This window comes from Eptatretus burgeri, chromosome 10 (assembly GCF_056783735.1).
Source record: "Eptatretus burgeri isolate ZD-2024b chromosome 10, Ebu_testis_v1, whole genome shotgun sequence".
In the NCBI taxonomy this organism is placed as follows: Eukaryota; Metazoa; Chordata; class Myxini; order Myxiniformes; family Myxinidae; genus Eptatretus; species Eptatretus burgeri.
The window spans coordinates 11,452,427-11,473,211 of NC_140970.1; the positions used below are offsets into that span (position 1 = coordinate 11,452,427).

The 20,785-nt window shown below is 44.4% G+C and overlaps 1 protein-coding gene across 19 annotated transcripts in view; it reads right to left on the reverse strand.

Moving 5' to 3' along the window:
- The window catches only part of LOC147017947 (PDZ and LIM domain protein 5-like), a 102,038-nt gene that overhangs the window by 17,135 nt on the left and 64,118 nt on the right, over positions 1 to 20,785 (reverse strand). For all 19 annotated transcript variants that reach the window (XM_085897079.1, XM_085897075.1, XM_085897065.1 and 16 more), the window contains 2 exons: positions 5,961 to 6,123; positions 587 to 767 (listed from right to left, as the gene is read on the reverse strand). In XM_085897079.1, coding sequence (XP_085753205.1) covers positions 587 to 767; positions 5,961 to 6,123 — 344 coding nt within the window. The remainder of the gene's footprint in view (positions 1 to 586; positions 768 to 5,960; positions 6,124 to 20,785) is intronic.

Here is a 20,785-nt window from a genome sequence, read left to right on the forward strand (position 1 = left end):
GTGAAGAACCACTTCAAAAATTAAGTAATTCTCGTATTCAGATCTTCACCAAAATCGAACGAATTCTTCTTGTCACACACCCAACGTGTCCACCAAGTTTCATCCGAATCCGTAAACAACTTTTTGAGATATCGTGCTATGTACAATTTTTAGCCCTCTCTCTCAATGGTGAAGGATCACTTTTAAAAAGTTCTCGTAGCCGGATGCGGGTCTGCATCTTCACCAAAATCTAAATCAGTTCGTCCTCGTCACACACCCAACCTCTTCACCAAATTTCATCAAAATCCATTAATAAGTTTTTGAGATATCTTGCACACAAACAAACAAATAAACAGACAGACAGAGAGGGGTGAAAACAGAACCACCTTCCACCTTCGGTGGCCGAGGTAAATAAAAGCACAAATGTATGGATGCCCAGGATACTGATAATGAAAAATATGCACCAATAGCTTTTGACTCTCTTCAGCATACTTGCAAAAGTCCCCACATCCCTATCGAAGATTTATTACTCAGAGGTAAATCCATATTTTGTCCCACATTCTATCTTCTCCCAAAACCCATGCTACGGCCCAGTCTCAAAGCATACCCCAACGATCTTCTCTTTGCACTTGGAGCAGGCTGGAGCAAACAGTTGTGCGTAGCAGCCCTGGCAGTAAATTTTTTCACTTTCAGGTACGTAGCCTATTTCAGCAAGGGACTGCTTACAGCGGCAGCAGCAAAACTCGTCCTTGTGCCACGAGCGGCCTTCTGCAATCAAAAAAGGGCCTCTGTCCAGAAAGAGGCCCAAAAATATATATTAAAAGGGATAACTAAGTAGATAATTCATTGTCGAGACTTTATTTATGTATTTATTTTCAACCTCAATATTCCATAACCTCTTGGTGGATTTCAAGAACCACAATGATTCCATTATAGAAACTAAACATCCTGGCTATTAAGACTGCCAGTGAGTAGGATGAGTTTGGATAGGCCCAGCTTTGATTAGGACCAGGTCTAGCAATGATAGAGATGCCCATTCAAATATTGTAAAATTAGCAGACATACCTGTCAAGGATGGGTAATAGGATGGAATGGCATTTGATAGGATGGATGGGAGGGCTTATATAATAATAAAAACAGCAACAACAATCCTGTAATAGTTGGGCTTGAAGCACTGCCCACCAGAATGCGATGACATCATTGGGCATGGTAAACAGTTTAAGAATAGTCTACTTTCGACTGGGCCAAACGGAATAAAAGTTGGAAATAAACTTAGATGCCATAAGCAGAATTGTAAGACATCATTAATTATGCCTACAAAGTTTGGTGATGATCTGTGAAGCAATGACAGAGGATATATGAAACCGGACAAACATAGTCAGAGACAAGTCTGAAGACGACGATTGTTCATGAGCGGTATTTGACGATGTAGATTGTTTCAGAAGTCAAGAATGAGACAATGTGATAATGTTTGACCAAGTTATAAAAATGATCAACATGATGTGGTACGAGTGACAGGTTATTAGCTGCAAAATGTCGAAAACCCGGTTTCGTTCAGCAACTTTCAAAATTTGACCTTTGCATAACCTTTAAAGGTCAAAAAACAATGTTGTGGACATTAAAATAAGGAAACAGGATACGTGCTATAGCTTATTGGAGTTAGTTCGTCGAAGAAGGTCGAAAACGCGGTTCGATTCACACAACTTTGAAAATTTGACTTTTGTGAACTTTAAAGGTCAAAGGTAAAGGATTATGACCTTTGGTGCAAAACTTCCTCTGGAATATTCCAGAAACAATATAGCGTCATATAGGCTACATGGCATTTCCCACTCCTCGGATTATCCATACTTTGATGAAATCGGCGTAAAAGCAAACTTGAAGGGGGCGCCACGGGCAAGGTGTTTGTGATAGAGAAGAATGGTTTCAAGACTTTAGGTGGGGAAAAACATCAAGATTATGCATAAAAAATATTGTCATCCAAGCTCTCAAAGTTTGGGCAGTCGTATGATTTTTATGTCAAAATTCGCAATTTTCTTCGTTCGTGACCTTGACCTTGGGACAAAAATGAAAAATCGAGCTCCGTGGGGCTATGCAGGTGCCATTGGGCTTACCAAATACCGAAACCCCTGTCAGATTCGACAAACCCCTCATAGAAGATGCAAATTGAAATCGGCTACCCCCTAAAAACACGTTTTTTGGGCGTGGCTCCGCCCATAATGGGCGCACCATGCCCATTCTCAGGAAAACACAATTCGATCATGATATAAACCTCCCACCAAAATTTTATCAGGATCGGATCAAAACCCACGGAGCTATGCTTGGGACAGACAGACAGACACAGACAGACAGACACACAACAATAACGAATATAGTGGTCACTTATTTTTTTTTCGTAAACCATTATCATCATATTATTTCTACAGATAATGTGGAACACACTTTGAGGAAACTTTGAAGATACTTGGGGTTTGCAAACAAAGAACTTCTGTGAATGTGTATATCTAATAAATAAATGTCATTTTTTGTCCCTGTCTGTCTGTGTGGAACATCAACCACACCAAAACCACTGGGCCAATTGCCACCAAACTTGACACATGTACCACGTTAGACCTCGTGGTTAACATGGGCTACTTCATTTCACCTGTAGTCATGGGGGTTCAACAGGGAAGGTTGACTAAAATTCTCTCTCGAGGAGGCAGGGGAAGATGTAAATGTGTATCATGTAGTGCCACCTCATGGTGGTGGCAGAGGGTATTACAAGTCAGCTGTGGAGATAACTTGCATTTTGCACTGTACACGTTCCCAGAGAATGGGAAGTCCCAAAGCCAACCTCCACCAATCAGGGGAGGCAGCTGAAGGGGTGGGAGGAGGCAGGGGAAGGGGTGGGAGGAGGCAGGGGAAGGGATGGGAGGAGGCAGGGGAAGGGATGGGAGGAGGCAGCGGAAGGGGTGGGAGGAGGTAGGGGAAGGGATGGGAGGAGGCAGCGGAAGGGGTGGGAGGAGGCAGGGGAAGGGGTGGGAGGAGGCAGGGGAAGGGGTGGGAGGAGGCAGGGGAAGGGGTGGGAGGAGGCAGGGGAAGGGGTGGGAGGAGGCAGGGGAAGGGGTGGGAGGAGGGAGGGGAAGGGATGGGAGGAGGCAGGGGAAGGGATGGGAGGAGGCAGGAGAAGGGGTGGGAGGAGGCAGGGGAAGGGGTAGGAGGTGGCAGGGGAAGGGATATATATATATATATATATATATATATATATATATATATATATATATATATATATATATATATATATATATATATATCCTGTGGCTGCTGGTTGCATCATTGCTGAGAGCATTGACATGCGACTGATGCAGTGCCCCCTGTAGGTTAGAGCAATAATTTGGAATTTGTTCATGGTGCTGGCGATAGCTCACCTACTCTTTACTCACGACACCATTAGATCTGTAACATCCGCCGACTAATGCCAGAAGATGGGGCGCCCAGTTTAACATCCATCTGAGGAACAGCACACACATTGATGCCTTGCCCTACCTGTGAGACACCAGGATGGTAGTTTATAGCTGAGCCGAGATTCAAACCCAGTCAGAGGTGAGTGTGCATACCTCCAGTCTGTCCTGATTGTGTGTACGTGTATGTGTGTATGTGTGTATGGATGTATGTATGTGTATGTTCATGTATGTATATATATATATATATATATATATATATATATATATATATATATATATATATATATATATATATATATATGTTACTTGTGAAACAGTGCTCAAACGTTAGATATGACTATTCTATGAATGATTCATTCAATCATTCAATCTTGCTTTCCCACCACCTTGATGCAAAGAAAAAGCTCAGAGAAAGAAATCTTCAAAATGGTGCTGAAAGTACATGGTGAGAATATTTGCCTATTTTCTTCTTTGAAATGATGAATAAACTGAGCAGATATCAGTTTCAATAAACAATACAGAGCTGCAATTCTTTCTTGGTTTAACACGGAGAAAACAAAACAGAAAGCAACAAAATGAAAACATCACACAGACAATGGAGGACATTAATTCGAATGAAGCAAAAACAAATTCAGTGGCAACACAAAAGTTATTCACAGGTTCAGGGAGGTTTATGAAAAGCCTCGGTGAAGTTGAAGAAATAATGAAATGGGGGGGGGGGGAGGTGGTGAACCGGGGCTGGACTTGGAAGATTGAAGAGTTTGGAAGAACATGAAGGTGCTGTTTCCACAACACTTGTACGCAATGGAAACACTTAGCTGTCAACCGACAGATCACCGTGAGGGCATGGCTGAACACAACCGCAAAATCCCTTGGCTTCGCACAAACATTACCAGCCACTCGTCGACACTGCGATTTGGTTCCAGTGAAGTTATGGATGTTTGCTCACTTTACTGTTTTCTAAGAGTCAATGTTTTGGCCAGACTTTCGTGTTATGGTCAGGATTAGAATTCTTCTAATTTTTCTTTTTCTTTTTTTACTTTTGGCCAGGAAAGGCAAGAGAAGGGAGAGGATGGGGTTGGGGAATGGGTATCCCATTGAACATGTCTATTGGGGGTGGTGGGGGGAGGGGGGGGAAGACAATGTATTCCCAAACCTGGTCATTGTGATTATCGTATCATTGTCTGTGCAATGCATGGCAAACTGTTTGAGGGGCCTTCATCCTCATACACATGATTGGTTGGCATAACTGTTTTACCTTTACAAGGTTTGCTTGAAGATAACTTCAGCAGAGGAACGAATAGTAAAGGTTAGAAAAAAAAATATCCGACTCCTTTGGGTCAACAATATCCTTTATTCATGAGCTCAGTATATGTATATATATATATATACATATACTGTATATATATTCCTCCCCCTTCCCCCCCAACCAAACACCTTCGTCTCCATTTTTCCTTTCACCCTTCCCTCCCCTCCTCCCTCCCCCCCCACCACCCTTTGGAAGGCTCTCCAAACTAATTTGATTTAAAAATTGATTATTTTTTGAGTATTGATAAAAAAAATTTGAGTATTGATTGACAAAAAAACCCACAATTTTTCCTTTTCCTGTGTTGTGACACAAAGGCCTGGTATATCCTCATCAGTTAAACAACGTGCACATGTTCCAGTCGATGGCCTGAGGTACCAATGGCATTATCATTGCAGTTTGGGGTTTGCAATGCAGCAGCAAAATGCAATGTAGCGCAACCAAACATGACCACAGCAGAAAATGTCCCGGTCATGACCACGACGTGGCCTGATGCACATAGGGTGGTTTTTAAGCAAAATGTTTTCCCCAAGACGATTCCAAGAGGACAGCAAATTAAGCGACGTGAGGAGAAAGTGGGCTCCTCGTAGAATTCCAGTTTTGAGCACTCCGCCAAAACCAGGCCGCATAAGGCTGGCTTTGTCACAGCGGCAAGACGTGAGGCCTTGCCAAACAGCCGCGGCCTGTTCCAGTGTGGAGGGGGTGTAGCCAAGCTGGGCGCATGCATTGCAGCCCTTTCTGAAGGGCCATTAGTCATTCAACAAATCGCTACACTTTAACAATAGAGCTCTGTGAGTAAACGTGAACAGCGGTGCACTGTAAAAGGTCTAGGCAAAGGGGAAGGGGTGAGTTTGGCTGAAATGCAAGGTAGATGGAAAAAAAAAAAGAAGGTTGCCATTTTTAAATCCTGGAGCAACACAGGCCCCTTGGGGCTTGTCAGAGCGTTACTGAGGCGGGCTGGACCGACACAGTGTATAACTCTCTTCAATGCCATAACCTCTTTGAAACAAAAATCGAATTGTACTCGAGCCAACCTCGAAACCCCACCTCAATAAAACGGAATATTATGTAGATTTACCAATCCCGTCACTGCAAAAAAAAACAAACAAGTTGCCCAGGAAAAAAAGTAGAAACTAAAGACAAAGCGAATTGAAGGGAATGTCCAGGAAAGGGCAAATTACAAATAACAACATGAAAGTAACCGCCATGAAGATGTCCAGTTGTCAGCCACTTACCGTATCACAGAGCCACAGTGACCACAAAGAGGGGTACGGATGCCAGCCGGCACGTGCTCCACTTGCTGCAGCAGACCCCCATCTTTACTGAAAGCCGTTGGTGAAGATCGCTGGACAATCCGTGGTTCATCCGTCATTCGGCTAAAACTTGGGGCCTGCATGACTGACAATGACAGAATGGCCAAGTATGTTGAGAAGCGGAACACTTTTATTTGGCTTGGAGCTGCATTGCAAAAACGTTGTGCGATTAACTTACATTATCGTGTGATCTTGTTTGATGTCGATTAGTTGCTGAGAATTAAAACAATTGATGCTGTGTGATTGAAAAAAAGCAAGACTCAAGTACTTTGTACTTTATTCTATAAATAAAATGCACAATGAATTTTAAAAAAAATAAGTTTTTCTACTATTTGGTTGTTCAAACAATTAAAATAATTATGTTCTGTCAAATAAGGGCTGGCAGGACAGCCTACAGGTATGCACACTCACCTGTGAGTCGTCTAGCCTGGGATTGACTCTCAGCAAAGCTATAAACTGTCATCCTGGTATTATGCATGCAGGGTAAAACATCAATGTGTGTGCCATCTGACAGCATTAGTCCGTAGACGTTAAAGATCCTACGGTATCCTTTGTGAAGAGTAGGCGAGCTATCGCCAGCATCATGAACAAAGTTAATGCACACTCGATCAAGTATCTTGTGTCGGAGCGTCGACCCGTCCTGGAATGTAATTGTAGCCAAGAAACTGCTTTGACAGAAACGACGCTCTGTGTATTACACGGTGCATGATGAGGACCATGCCAAAAAATAAAAATAAAAAACCGACAAACTAGCAAGAAAACGGAAAAACATTCAAACATAGGAATCCGAACTGTGTTCTGAGATATCTACACTGGGATTAAAATCTCAACCCCACTATAAACGGTCGTCTTGGTGTTTCGAAGACAGGTCAAGGTATCGGTGTGTGTGCTCCGTCCATCTGAAGGATGTAAAACCAGAGGATCCGTCTGCCATCACTGGCCGTTGGTGGAATTAAAGATCCCACTGTGTCTTTCACAAAGAGTCGGCAAGTTATCGCTGGCACCCTGGCCAAATACCAAATTCCTGCCGAAAATGTAGGTAGCAAGTGGTCAGGTCCACTTGTACACTCAGACACAACCTTACACTGCTTGCGATGTCATTGTGTGGTTTCTGTCTGGGAAACAGCTTTTGCACTTCAAACAAACTCACCAGGTGGTTTAAATGTTTCATGTGAAGATGCATTGCATGGCCAAAAGTATGTGGACACCCCTTATAATTGATGGATTCAGCTGTTTCAGCCACACCCATTGCTAACAGTTGTATAAAAATCAAGCACACAGCCAAGCAATCTCCAAAGACAAACATTGGCAGTAGAATGGACCGGACTGAAGAGCTGTGTCTCTTGAGGAATATTTTGATTGAGAAATATATTTTGATTGAGGATTGATTGAGAAATATATTTTGATTGAGGATTGATTGAGGAATATTTGTCCATTCTTCTGTCCAAAACTGTACAAGCTCAGTCAAGTTGCGTGGGGAGTGTTGATGGACAGCAATCTTCAAGTCATGCCACAGATTTTCAATTGGATTTAGGTTGAGGCTCTGACTGGGCCACTCAAGGACATTTATATTTTTGTTCCTTAGCCATTCCAGTGTAGCTTCGGCCGTGTGCTTCGGGTCATTGTCATGCTGAAAGGTGAACTTCAGTCCAAATTTCAGCTTTTTTGCAGAGGGCAGCAGGTTTTCCTCGAGGATTTTTCTGTGTTTTACTCCATCCATTTTTCCTTCAATCCTGACGAGTGCCCCAGTCTCTGTTGAGAAAAAATCCCCATAACATGATGCTGCCACCACCATGATTCACAGTAGGGATGGTGTTCTTTGGGTGATGTGCTGTGTTGGGTTTGCAGCAAACGTAATGTTTTGCAATTAGGCCAAAAAGTTCCATCTCGGTTTAGTTCCATCCACAAAACTTTTTGCCACATGGCTTCAAAATCTCCAGAGAGGTCTTTTGCATATCTCAAATGGGACTCAAGGTGGGATTTTTTGAGTAATGGCTTCCTTCTTGCCACCTTATTGTATAGGCCAGACTTAGGATATTGTTGTTACATGCACACAGTGATAAGTATTTGCCATGAAGGCATGTAGCTCTTTCAAAGTTGCCATTGGCCTCTTGGTGGCCTCACTGATGAGTCTCCTCCTTGCTTGGTCATCCAGTTTGGAGGGATGGCCTGATCTAGGCAGGGTCTTGGTGGTACCATACGCCTTCCACTTCTTAATGATTGGCTTGACTGTGCTCCAAGGGATATTCAAGGCCTTTGAAATATTTTATACCCATCCCCTGATCTGTGCCTTTCCACAATTTCATCCCAGAGGTCTTTTGAAAGCTCCTTTGTACCCATGATTGAGTCTTTGCTGTGAAATGCATAATTAGTAAAGAAAACCTACAGGAACAGTTGATTTTATTCTGAAATAATCAGAATCACTACAATTTAACACAGGTGGAGGCCAATTAACTTGGTGTGTGATTTTGAAGGTGATTGGTTCCCCTTGAGCTAATTTACAATTGCTTTTATTCGGGGGGTGGACACTTATCCAACCAAGATATTTTAGTTTTGTATTTTTAAGTAATTTTCTGAAATTTGTTTAATTTGTTTTTCACTTGGAAGTTGTGGGTTACGATGTGTAAATAAAGGTGGGAAAAGTCTGATTTAATTCCAGGCTATAAGGCAACAAAAGATGAAAATTTTGAAAGGAGGTGTGCACTATCTTCACTGGATGTATATGTGTATATATATATATATATATATATATATATATATATATATATATATATATATATATATATATATATATTGTTGCGGTCTTCGCGCCCGCCGGCGTGCGAACGGCCACGTAACTCGAATCGCGGCACGTCGCCCACCGGACGGACAATCCAGTCGTGACCCTCTCGGACTAACGCCGGGAACCAGTCACGGGTGGACCTTTCGGTCTCACCGCGATCGAGCCAATCAGCCCCCGCGTGGGATAGGGTTGCTCGCCAAATTCGAACTACCTAAGTACCCACGCGGAGGGTAGACCGGGCGATCGCACCTCGCCGCAGGTCGACTTCGGACACGGGCCACTTAAGCGACCCGTTCCGTACTATCAGAATAACCGAGCGGTGTTATCGTCGACCTCGACGGTTCGATTAATTATCGGGCGTACTCAGCCCACTACCAACCCTTTACGTGAAGCAAGATGGGGGTTCAATGGGGAAAAAGACGAAGCGAAGCGGGAAACAGTTCAAAAATAAAGCACATTTATTCGCGGCACACGGGAAGCACACAAATACAATTCCACCAAATGCACACAAAAGAAAACACAATTCCATTTACACAAAAAGCAAATATAAAAGCGAAAACACAGTGCAGAGCTAATACCGACTACCGAGCACACGGCAACACTTATACAATTCTACTTCACAGACGGTGCCGACAACACATACCCAAAACCAAGGAAAAGAAATCCCCCAAGAATGAGGTAGGCCTGGGGCCGAGACCGGGTCGGGCCTACCCGTCTGGTGATGAGACGCGGAGCGGCGATGGCCCCGCAACCCGCGGGCCTCGTGGACAGTGCCTGGCAGGGGGTGGGAACGGGGCCCCCTTGGTCGCACTATCTCAGCGCGGGGGGAAACAGGAGGGGGTTGCTGATGCTCGGGGTATAGAGGATCTTTATTATATGCGACGAGCGTCTCCACCTCGGCCAGGTCGCGCTGTCGGCCTCCTTCGGGTGCAGCTTCCTGCACGACGCGAGCACCCCCTCGTCTGGTGTCGCCGCCTTTCCACCGCTCCGTCCCCTCCGTTCCGACTCCAACGCACACGACGAGCAGCTCCACCGCCCGCGAAGTCTTGACCCTCTGCTTCCGACTCTCCTCTTCTTTACTCTCCGACCTCGTTCTGCTGACTCTCCGACCGACTCTGACTGACGAACACCGTCCTTTTATCCCCCCCGTAACTTCGCCTTTGACCCCCTCCCTTTGACCTTTCACCTCGCTCCCCATTGGCCCGAGAAAAAGTGGGCGTGAAGGCTTTTTGATCCACAAATTTGCATATATCGATCGTTCTGGAGGCGGGGCCAAATCGCCCCTCGCTCACCGATTGGACGGCAAAAAGTGGGCGTGTGTCGTTTTTGATCCGTTTTTGAAGCAGAAAATCCGTGGTTTTGTACACGCTGTTCAACGTGCGCCCTACACGAGTCCAGCATCGGTGCCCATGAGTGGCGCGAGATGACGGTGATGCGATGGTGGCGAGTTGTGACGGTAAAGGTCGTGGCGGTTGTGGTGAAGCGGTGGTTGTGGTCGGTGGTTGATGTTGTGGTTGTGATCATGGCGGTTGGTCCAAAATAAAGATAGTAAAAGAAAAACGGCTATCCTGAAGAGTCGCAGCTCGTATAAATGACATGTATTCCCACTAGACAACGGGTTTGGGCCTAACTACACATGTACTTACCGAGATACCTCACCTAAGGGACCTGAATGGTGGTTTGCGAATCTGGTAACCACAACAATATATATATATATATATATATATATATATATATATATATATATATATATATATATATATATATATATATATATATATATATACATACATATATACACACACACACACACAAGGAACTTTAACACAGGAGGAGGTCATTTGACACATCCTGCCTGCGCTATATCAACACCACATTTATCTAATCTATTAGTTTATCAACTCCTGGAGGGGTGAAGGAGAAGACATGGGGAGAACAGTGGGGTCAGGTACAGGCACCTCACCAGTGTGATATATAGACACATAAAAATACATTTATGTTGATTAAAGAAAAATATTTATTTATTTATTTTGGAAATAAGATGTAGTTGGGGATGGGGAGCTGGGGGATGAATACAGTGGAAGGATGAGGGATGAACAAACACCACCAACACATTCACCTTTTGACAAGACCTGCTCACAGACATCACCCATCCATACCCATTACAATCACCACAACACAATCATAACCAAGAAAATCAGACATCACAATCACCCATCCATACCTCAGCTATTTACAAGTCCTGTCAATACCTATGTACACCTACAGTATATCTCCAATGTTTAGAGGTACATATCTAACTCAAATTTACATCTACCAACTGTTTCTGCTGCCACTGCCTTCCCAGGGAGACCATTCCATGTATTCACTCCTCTCTGATTGAAAGACCTCTGTCTTACTACCATCTGAACTCTACTCTATTCTCCTCTGAAACTGTGGCCCCTGTTCCTTTTACTGTGCATTTTGCTGAAAAACATTTCTGCACTCATTCTTCTCATAAATTCAAAGCACTGTATATTTGATGTCTCACTCGGTGAACATGAACATGGACTTCACGTGCCACTGTCATGTCCAATTATCTCGTTACACTTTTAAATATATGTCACAAAATATTGTTAGTCAATAAGCTTGGGAGAGGAGTGGGAGAGAGAGAGAGGGGTGAGAGAGGGAGAGGTGAGAGAGGGAGAGGTGAGAGAGGGAGAGGTGAGAGAGGGAGAGGGGAGGGGCGAGAGAGAGAGAGAGGGGGAGGGGCGAGAGAGAGAGGGGAGGGGCGAGAGAGAGGAGGGGGAGAAAGGGGATGGGAGAGAGGAGGGGAGGGAAGAGGGGGAGGGAAGAGTGGAGGGGGAGAGAGGGAAAGGGGAGGGGAGAGAGGAGGTGGAGAGGGGCGGTTCCGGCACATGTGACTTCTAGTTTAACGTCCATCTGAGAGACGGCATACACATTGATGAATCAAACTGCCTGTGAAAAGTTTATACCTGTGTCGGGATTCAAACCCAGGCAAGACAGCTTAAAGCGAGAATGCGTACTTCTCGGCTATCCTGCAGTGATGTGGCGATTCATTGCTTTGTAACAACTGAAAACATTTCTTTACTCATTGTAATCCAATAAATTTTTCCTTCCGAACTCCAGAGATGCCCCCACGGAGAACTGCACTGTGGTGTCCGCATGGAAGCTTGAAGAGCGCCCGCCAAGTGGCTTAAGCACTCATGCAAGCACTCCAACAAAATGTTTGAAGAAACTTTTAAAAACAAAATGTTAAATTTTTTACATGTATCTATCTACTGTATATATGTGACAGGTCGTATAATGAAAGATCGTACAAAAAAGGGAAATGTGGTGTAAAATAAAATTGTACATTTTCAGTGGGTGAGCCATCACCCAAGGCACCGCACGACAACGCGGGGGCAAACGCAGGCAAGTGGGGCCTAAACTTTGTTCAAGTCATCGATGTATTCAGTAACGGTGCAAATACTTTTTTCTGTGTGTGACCTTGGCTTGGAAATAAACAACCAAGCAGCTTGTAGAGTGCTCACCAAGTGGCTTAAGCACTCAAGAAAGCACTCCAATTAAACAGTTGATTAGGAATGGCGGGGTTGGCAAGCGATGAGTCATACAAAACAATTGTTAGAAACCCCGGGACTTCCTGCACTGCATTTTGTATAAAACTTGTTTTTCACACAACCAGACAAGTTTGAAACGCTTCATTTTATATCCGTCAATAGCTTATCGAATGAGCACATAGTCGCTCATCATTCGTTTAAAGATGACAGGATGATGTGCCATTCGATGCACCAATTGATTCGAGAAGGGATTTGAAATGTATCGATTCACAGGTTCCGTACGAAGTTCTGCACGGATAAAGTACATGGAAAGGAGAACCTCCAAGATTTCCCTTTCAGTATTGCTCTTTAAATGTGGAATTCAAGTGAAAAATCAGCGAAATTCAATTCCCACAGAGAACAAACAAAAAGTCAGTCAATGCATTGCTCAGTCAAACCAACATGGTGGAATTTGGAACATGAGATTTGATTTGAGGTTGGAAGTTTTGTCGGTACATTATTAGATTTATATTGATCTTTTATAAATAAAGCAGATTGCACAAAAAGGTGAAAAAACAAACTGCGTCCGTAATTGCTGAACAACAAGGACCTTCTGTGGACTGTTTCACCATGGTTTGCAAAAGAAGCTTCAGTCCCAATGGTTATTTTTGTTGGACTCAATGAAGTTCACTTTATTCACATTCCTTAATCTTTTCTTCAATCAACATAATCGGCCAAACAGGAGAAAAAGTGAAGTTTAATGCTTTGCATAAATAAATAAATACACTTGGTTTCAAAAATGCCTAATTTGTTAAAACTTTCAGATTTCACTCCAGATTGACACTTATTTAGTCCACGAGATGCAATTCTCAAATCCGATATAATATTAACATCATATGCTTTAATTAGTCCGTGAGAGAAGATAGTGTTTTCAAGGCAAGGCATATTTGAATGGGCCGAATCAACATGGCGGCTAAGACCCCTGCCAGGCGAACTTGGGCTGACCAAGGATAAGCCTTTCATGGAGGTAAGCCACTATTTATCTTCAAAAGGAGTGTTTTAATTAACCCAAACACCCTATTTTCATTCATGCACTACCTTGGAGTTCCTTTAGTGTGCACGCAAAGTTTCAAGCTGCAAGGTTTCATGGTTTTGGAGTTATGGAGGACAGACACACACACACACACACACACACACACACACACACACACACACACACACACACACACACACACACACACACACACACACACACACACACACACACACACACACACACTAGTATTAGATATATGTGTTGTGACTGTCATGTCTGTGAGAAGGTCTTGTCAAAAGATGAATGTGCGATCAGTTGGTGTTTGTTCTCTGGGCCTATCATTTTCACATTGCAGACCCCCCCCCCCAAACCAACCCCCAAAAACACACCTTACCTTTTGTTTTTTTTTTTGTATACCTTGTCGAGGCTCGTGTGAGAGCAAACACACAACGCACATCAAGGGGGCATGAGACAAGAGGGGCGGGAGTGGGAGGGACAAAACAGTGGGGAACAGACACATTAGGAGATCTGTGGAAGGGAGAGGGATGGGACGGGGAACATGGGGAAAAGAAGATGGACATTACAGGGACTTTCAGGAAGGAAAGCAGGGAATTTGAAGGAAGTGGGCTTGGGTGGATTATCGGAGGTAGAAAAGATTGAGGATTTGGATGGGGGATGATAAGAGGTGGTGGTGACCAGCTGTTTTGAAAGCCTGGAGGGAAGAATGGGAAAGAACAGAGTGAGGGAGTTTATTCCAAAGGCGGGGGAAAAAGGAATGAAAGAGTGAAGGTGAGCAGTGATTCGTGATTTTGGTAGTTTTACCAGCAGGGGGTTGTTGGCTGACCTTGAGCACCCTGAGGAAATGTGGTGGGGACAAATCGCAGAGACAGCAGAGGGGGGGGGGCAAGGCTGGAGAGGAGACGGTAGAAGAGAGAAAGACCACCGACCAACTGCGGTGATTGAGTGAGAGGTCCAAAGACTCAGCCTCATCACGGGAGATGCCAAAGATCCGAAATGCCCTAGTTTCTACAGCGTGAAGCCGAGAAAGGTGGGAGGCAGGAGCAACAGCCCAAAGGGGAGAGCAGTACTCCATCAGGTTACGGACAAAAGCTTTGTAAGTGGTCAGGAGCTCAGGAGGCCCGAGGAAAGACTTTGCACGACGGAGGATTCCCAGTCGGCGACTGACTTTGGAGGCGAGGTTTGAAATGTGGCTTTCCCAGGAAAAGTCATGGCAGATAGTGAGACCCGGAAGATTGAAAGAAAGGACTTCTTCCAGAGGATTGTTGAGAAAGTGGATGGGTGGGTTTTCTAAATGGTCCTTTCGAAGAGACATAGTGAGAGTGTGAGATTTGTCCAGATTGAAAGACATGTTCCACGTGTTGGACCAGTTTGTGATTTTATCCAGATCTACAGTGAGCAAAGAAGCTGCTGCTTGCCAATCTGAGGGATGACCGATGGTACGGCAGAGGGTGGAGTCATCAGCAAAGAGATATAGAGGATTTTCCAGAGTCGGAGAGATCATTGATGAAAACCAGAAAAAGAACAGGGCCCAGAATGCTACCTTGAGGAACTCCAGCCTGGACAGGAAGAGGGGATGAAAGAACTCCATTTAGGGCCACACGTTGACTGCGACAGGAGAGGAAGTCTACGAGCCATGAGTGGAGATGGCCTTGGATACCATGGGAAGAGAGTTTGGTGAGTAGGGCAGGGTGCAAGACTGTGTCAAAAGCACGTGATATGTCCAGGGATACGGCTCGGATTTCCTGTCTGGCATTGAGGACCTCCATCCATTGTTGGGAGAGCAGAAGCAGCATATCCAGGGAAGAGTGACCTGGTCTGAAACCAAATTGATGATTGGAAATCAAGCCATTGGAGAAGAGGAAGGACTTCATGTCTGAAGCGATGATGGATTCCATCACCTTGCTGATGATTGGGAGAAGGCTGATTGGTCTGTAGTTGCAGGGATCTGTTTTTGCACCTTTTTTATGCAGGGCAGTGATGTTTGCAGATTTCCAAGCAGATGGCAGATGACCTTGGGCAAATGAGAGAGAGGGTGAGCAAGAGCAGAAGAGCAGGCTTTGAGGACACGTGGGCTGATGCCGTCTGGACCGGTTGCAGAATCTGAGTCGAGGTTTGACAGCAAGCCCTCCACCTTGTCAGGAGAAAAGGACACAGAGTCCAGGGACAGTTGGGTGTGACTGGGTAAGGTGGGTAGAGAAAGTGATGGGTTTTTGACACAAGATTTAGCTGCAAACACCGAGTTTAGGCATTTATCTTTTTCACGTGCGGTATCAGCAGTGCGGCCATTTGAGGTAAGGCAGGGGATGGAGGGGGAACATACACCAGAAACAGATTTGATTAGACGCCACCAGTATTTTGAGGAGGGAGAGAGGTTTGAGAGTTCAGACTTGAGATTAGAAAGATGTTGTTTTCTGGCTCTCCTGAGATTAGATGCACACTTGTTCCGAGCTTTATGGAAGGAACTGAGATTGCCCTCAGTTGGGTTTGCTTTCCTTGAGGCAAAGGCAAGTTGTTTCAGGACAACTGCCTCACCACAAGCTTCAGTAAACCAAGGGCGGGAGGAAGGGTAGGACAACTGAAGATGAGAGCGGATAAATCTGTGCATGAGGGAGAGCAAGTTTCTTTGAAAGAATTCCCAGGATGAGTTGATGTTGGAGAAAGTAGCGATAGGAGACCAGTCTGTAAGTTTGATGGCTGCTCGGAGACCCTACCAGTCGGCTTGAGTTAAATGCCGGACTCGACGGCAGTGAGATGGTTCTCTGATAACAGCCAGAGAGATGTCCACTTTAACAAGGACGTGGTCAGAAGAACTGATTGGAGCGAGGAAGAGCAGCAGATATTTTCAGGGAAATCTGTCAAATTCACATCCAGAAGAGATGGAGTACCATTGGTTGAGATCCAGGTCGGGAAGTTGACCGATTGAGTCAGTCCCAATGAGTCGCAGAAAGCTTTTGCTTGTAAGGTGCTATGACAGGTGAGAGAGGTACCCACACCTCGCCAACTGGCATGATGACAATTGAAGTCGCCACATAAGAGGAAGAGAGAGTTTGGATGAGAAGATAGAAGATGGTCCATGTTTTCGGATAGTGAGGTGTAGATGGAGCCATCACTGTTTGGTGGACGGTACAGTACACATATAAACATGAGGTGGGAGTGGAGGGGAAGCCGTAGCCAGAGGTATTCCTGGGGGCGTGGGAGAGTGAGAGCAGTGCATGGAGAGTGAGGAATAGAGTCTTTGATGAAGAGAGCAACTCCTCCACCAGGGTGAGGCTCAGGTCTGTCGTACTGGAGGAGGGAGTAACCAGGGAGAGATACTTGGGAGTCAGACACGTCTTGGAAGAGGAAAGTTTCTGTGAGGCAGATTATGTCTGGTTTGTCAGTGGCAACCTGTATGGAAAGATCTGAAAGGTTTGAGCGAAGGCCCCGGATATTTGAGGTCCACACTTTTAAAGAAGTGTTTGGGGAGGAGGCTTTGGGTGCAGGGGGTTTTGGGGGGGGAAGGGTAGGACAAGGGACGAGGAGGGGAGGTAAGGAGGGTTGTTGAAAGAGTGTGGGGGATTGCAGAATAGCTAGGGGAGGGGCCAGATGAGGAGAAAAGGCTCTGTGGTGCTGGGGCAGAGGGGGGACATGAGAGGGGGAAGAAGGCAGTTGAGGATTTGAGGAGGTGGAGAGAAGAGATGGAAGTCAGAGGACAGTGGAAGGAGGCAGCTTTGTGGATGAGAGGGGAGGCAACTTTGAGAAGGATGAGTGAGGGGGATGAAAGGTGGGACAAAGGTGAGGGGGGAATTTTTGAGAGAGGTGAGAGGGAGAAGTGTGGGATGGTTGCTTTGAGAGTGAGAGTGAGGCATGAGAGGGGTGAGTTGGCACCGAAGTTGGAAAAAAAGAATGGTTGATGGAAAGCGAACATTCACAGCAAACTGGGGTTTTTAAAAGTTTGAGGTCAGAGCTGCGATTTAATACAATTCTTGATGGATGCAATAAAGGCGAATTCAGAGAATGGAGAGAAGAAACGCTGTCACAGTTGGATTTTTTTGGGCAAGTAATGAAGGAGAGGTCGAAATGAGAGCAGTCTGTTAAAATAGCAGAGGAGTAGTGCATTATGAAACAGTAAAGAGTACCACATGTGTGAGAGAGGAAGATGAAGCATTATAAGATGTTGTTTGTGTTATTATTATGAATGTTTGAGAGAGTTTTCAACAGATTAGGTCATGGAAGTGTTGAATAAAAAAAAAAATCGAGGAAGAAGAAGAGGAGGAAGAAGAAGAGGAAGAAGAAGAGGCGATGAAGAAGAAGAAGAAGAAGAAGAATCAGGAGAAACATGGAGGTTTTTTTAAAGCTAAGACATAGAGAGATTAGTTGGGAGAAATGGGGGACATTAGGAAAGTGGGGAAGATAGAAATTGAAGGTCATGGGAGGAAAAACAAATAAAACGATCGTACACCGAGGGGGACCAGTCGGCCTCAAGCCTCAAGCCTAGGCCTCAAACACCCGCTAAGACAAAGTCGCCAAAAACTCACAAAATAGCACCCTACCCTTTCTTATTATTCAATATATTTCATTTCATTCCAGGTCGTGACATTCAAGTAAAGCACAAAATTGTATCATTTAACTAAAAGCAATAAAACGATTGAAAAATCAACATAAAAAAATCCCTCCTGGATCTGCACTCGAAACCTTCAAATCCAGCAACACCAAATCATTGGTTGAAAGACAAGGCTCAACAGAACACAGTAGAGGGAAGGAGGAACCAGTGGAGAGTAAAAGAAAGTCAAACAGCACAACGAGACAAAAAGAGAACGAAAAAGGAATGCAACACAATGCTGGCCAGATGCACCAGTTGTTGGTGAATTACGGATGATCAGCTCAAAGGCAATCAGAGCGTACACCTCTAGACTATCCTACCAGTCCTACATCAGCAGTTTGACGATATTCCACCTGCAACATGGCACTTAAGCTGACCCTGAAAGGTTCCTTTTCAATTTCTTTTTCACTTATTTGTATATAGAAATAAAATATCAGGTCAATAATCATGTGATTCATGATCAGTGCCAATGACAATAAGCTATTCTAAATTTGAATACCACTTTGTTCAGGGAGTTCCAGATCGATAGCAAAACAAACCCCTATTGAAAATATCTTGAGCTCCGTCAAGTCGTGCCCGACTTCTGGGGACATTCATGATCAGATTTCTCCAAACATCCCAATCCTGCACTGCTTCCCATAGAGACAGCTTGGTTGCAGCCGAAACCCCATTGATCCAGCACAAACAAGGTCTACCTCCTTCCTCTTCTTCCCTGAACTATACCCATCATGGTTGATATCTCCAGACTTTCGCTTTCTGCATGCATGATGTCCAAAGTATGACAGTTTCTGTTTTAGCAATCAGCGGACGGGTGATTGTTTTAATCAAATGGAAGTCCAAGTACTGCACTGGAGTCATTAGAAGGAACCCGAAGAAGTAAAGAGCAAAGATGGAGTCATCAGGAGGAACCTGGATTGGATACGGGTTTCAGCCGCTACTCCACAACCCTCAAACCCATCCAGGCGCAGCCAAGTGAGCCTTACAGAAAAAATTTCTGCAAGAATTTACTTCTCCTTCGAGAGATAGATAAAGAAAGAGAGGAATGAAGAGTTTTTCCCTGACACTTATGTGATTGAGAATCTGTAGCTGTATCCATCTTGTGCACCCCATGTGTCCTTCCCCAGCCCTCATCCTTTCCCCACATCACTGAGTTGTTCAAGTCAAGCTCGATTTTGTCCCCACTCTCTTTCTACTGTTCTTTCCATTCCATTACGTCCTGATCCGTTCTACGTAGGAGCTCTTCCATGAGCCTCGGCATACAGAACATACAGAACATTTTTAAAAAGAACAATCGCTGAAGCAGAAAGCATTAAATAGGAAAGCCATGTTGTGTATATAAAAGGAAGCTGCACATATCCTTTCATCTTCTGGAGCTACAAAGAAATGATAAACAACAACATTAAGAGAGAGAGAGAGAAAAAAAAAAAACCCTTCTCCATTACATCAGAAACATTTTCAGTTCAAAAATAATTTCATTTTCTAGCAAGCATCCAATTCGAGACGAAAAACAATGTGTACATGATGCAAAGCTTGGCCTTTTAAAATAAACTGCAGAAGATTTCTGCTATTATCACGATGCAATAATTTAAAAAAATTTTATGTTGTTGACATAGTAGTGCAAGATCTATCATCGATCTAACACAACCTTTAAAGATTGTGGCCATAATCCATCCTGTTTTGGCTCCGACTCTGTCCTTCTCCACCTTCCCCTCCAAAGGAAAAGAGGAAATGGAATCACAATGTGGGAGCCATTGTCCTTTGAACTAACCCTAATGCGGAAGGAATGGAAGTCCAATGTTGCTGTTCCCTGCAACTATACCTTTTGATATCGGCTTTAACAAATCAAAATCTGCATTGTGGAAATCATTGTGCTTCAGGCCTCAGATAAATCTTTTTTCACACCAATATACTGGAAGCGTCATTTACTTAACGACTGATCTTTCAATAATATACTTTGAGCAACAAACTAGACACAAGATAATTTGTGTTCTTTGACTCGTTTATGGGATATTTGATGTTTGCAGCCACCCAATCGATGCAGGACGTGCAATGCTTCAAATTGATCCACCAACGTCGGCCTATCTAATAAAATGTGCAATCTCTAATCTGTTGCTCTTTCTACTGAAGATCAATGGGCCTGTGTACTTTTTCAGAAAGACACCTGTTCTCCTTCCGATGACGACTTTGTGCTGGGCTGGCAGGGTGGCCTCGAGGTACGCACACTCACCTCTAAGCTCTTTTGCATGGCTTCGAATCTCGACCCAGCTATAAACTGTCATCCCAGTGTTTCACAGGCGGGGTGATTCATCAATGTGTGTGTGCCGCCCCTCGGATGAACGTTCCAATGGGAGTCTAATCTGCCGGTATTCGTTGGTGAAGATTAAACATCCCACGGTGTCCTTCGCGAAGAGTCGGTGAGTATTCGTGGCGCCACGGACAAATTCCAAATTCCTGCCTTAACTTGCAGAGGGGCCAAGTACTGATGCAAATCCAAGCATCAGTGGCAAAGCTGCACTCCCGTCAATGATGCAAACCAGCAGCCGCAGTCTGCACAGAAAATGAATGAACTTTGTGCTTGACCTTACCCTGGTCCCCGAAAAGTCACGGCACATCTCTTTCCAGCAGCGAGAATCGCTTGTACGAGCATCTAATTTGCATAATTCTGATTATCATCAACAGACAACATAGATAGTGAGAGAACAATGCAATTGCTATATTCCAGAAGGAGTCGTCAACCGAGTTCCCGTGAGGAATGATGATCGACTGTTAGTCAGAGTCAGCAACTCC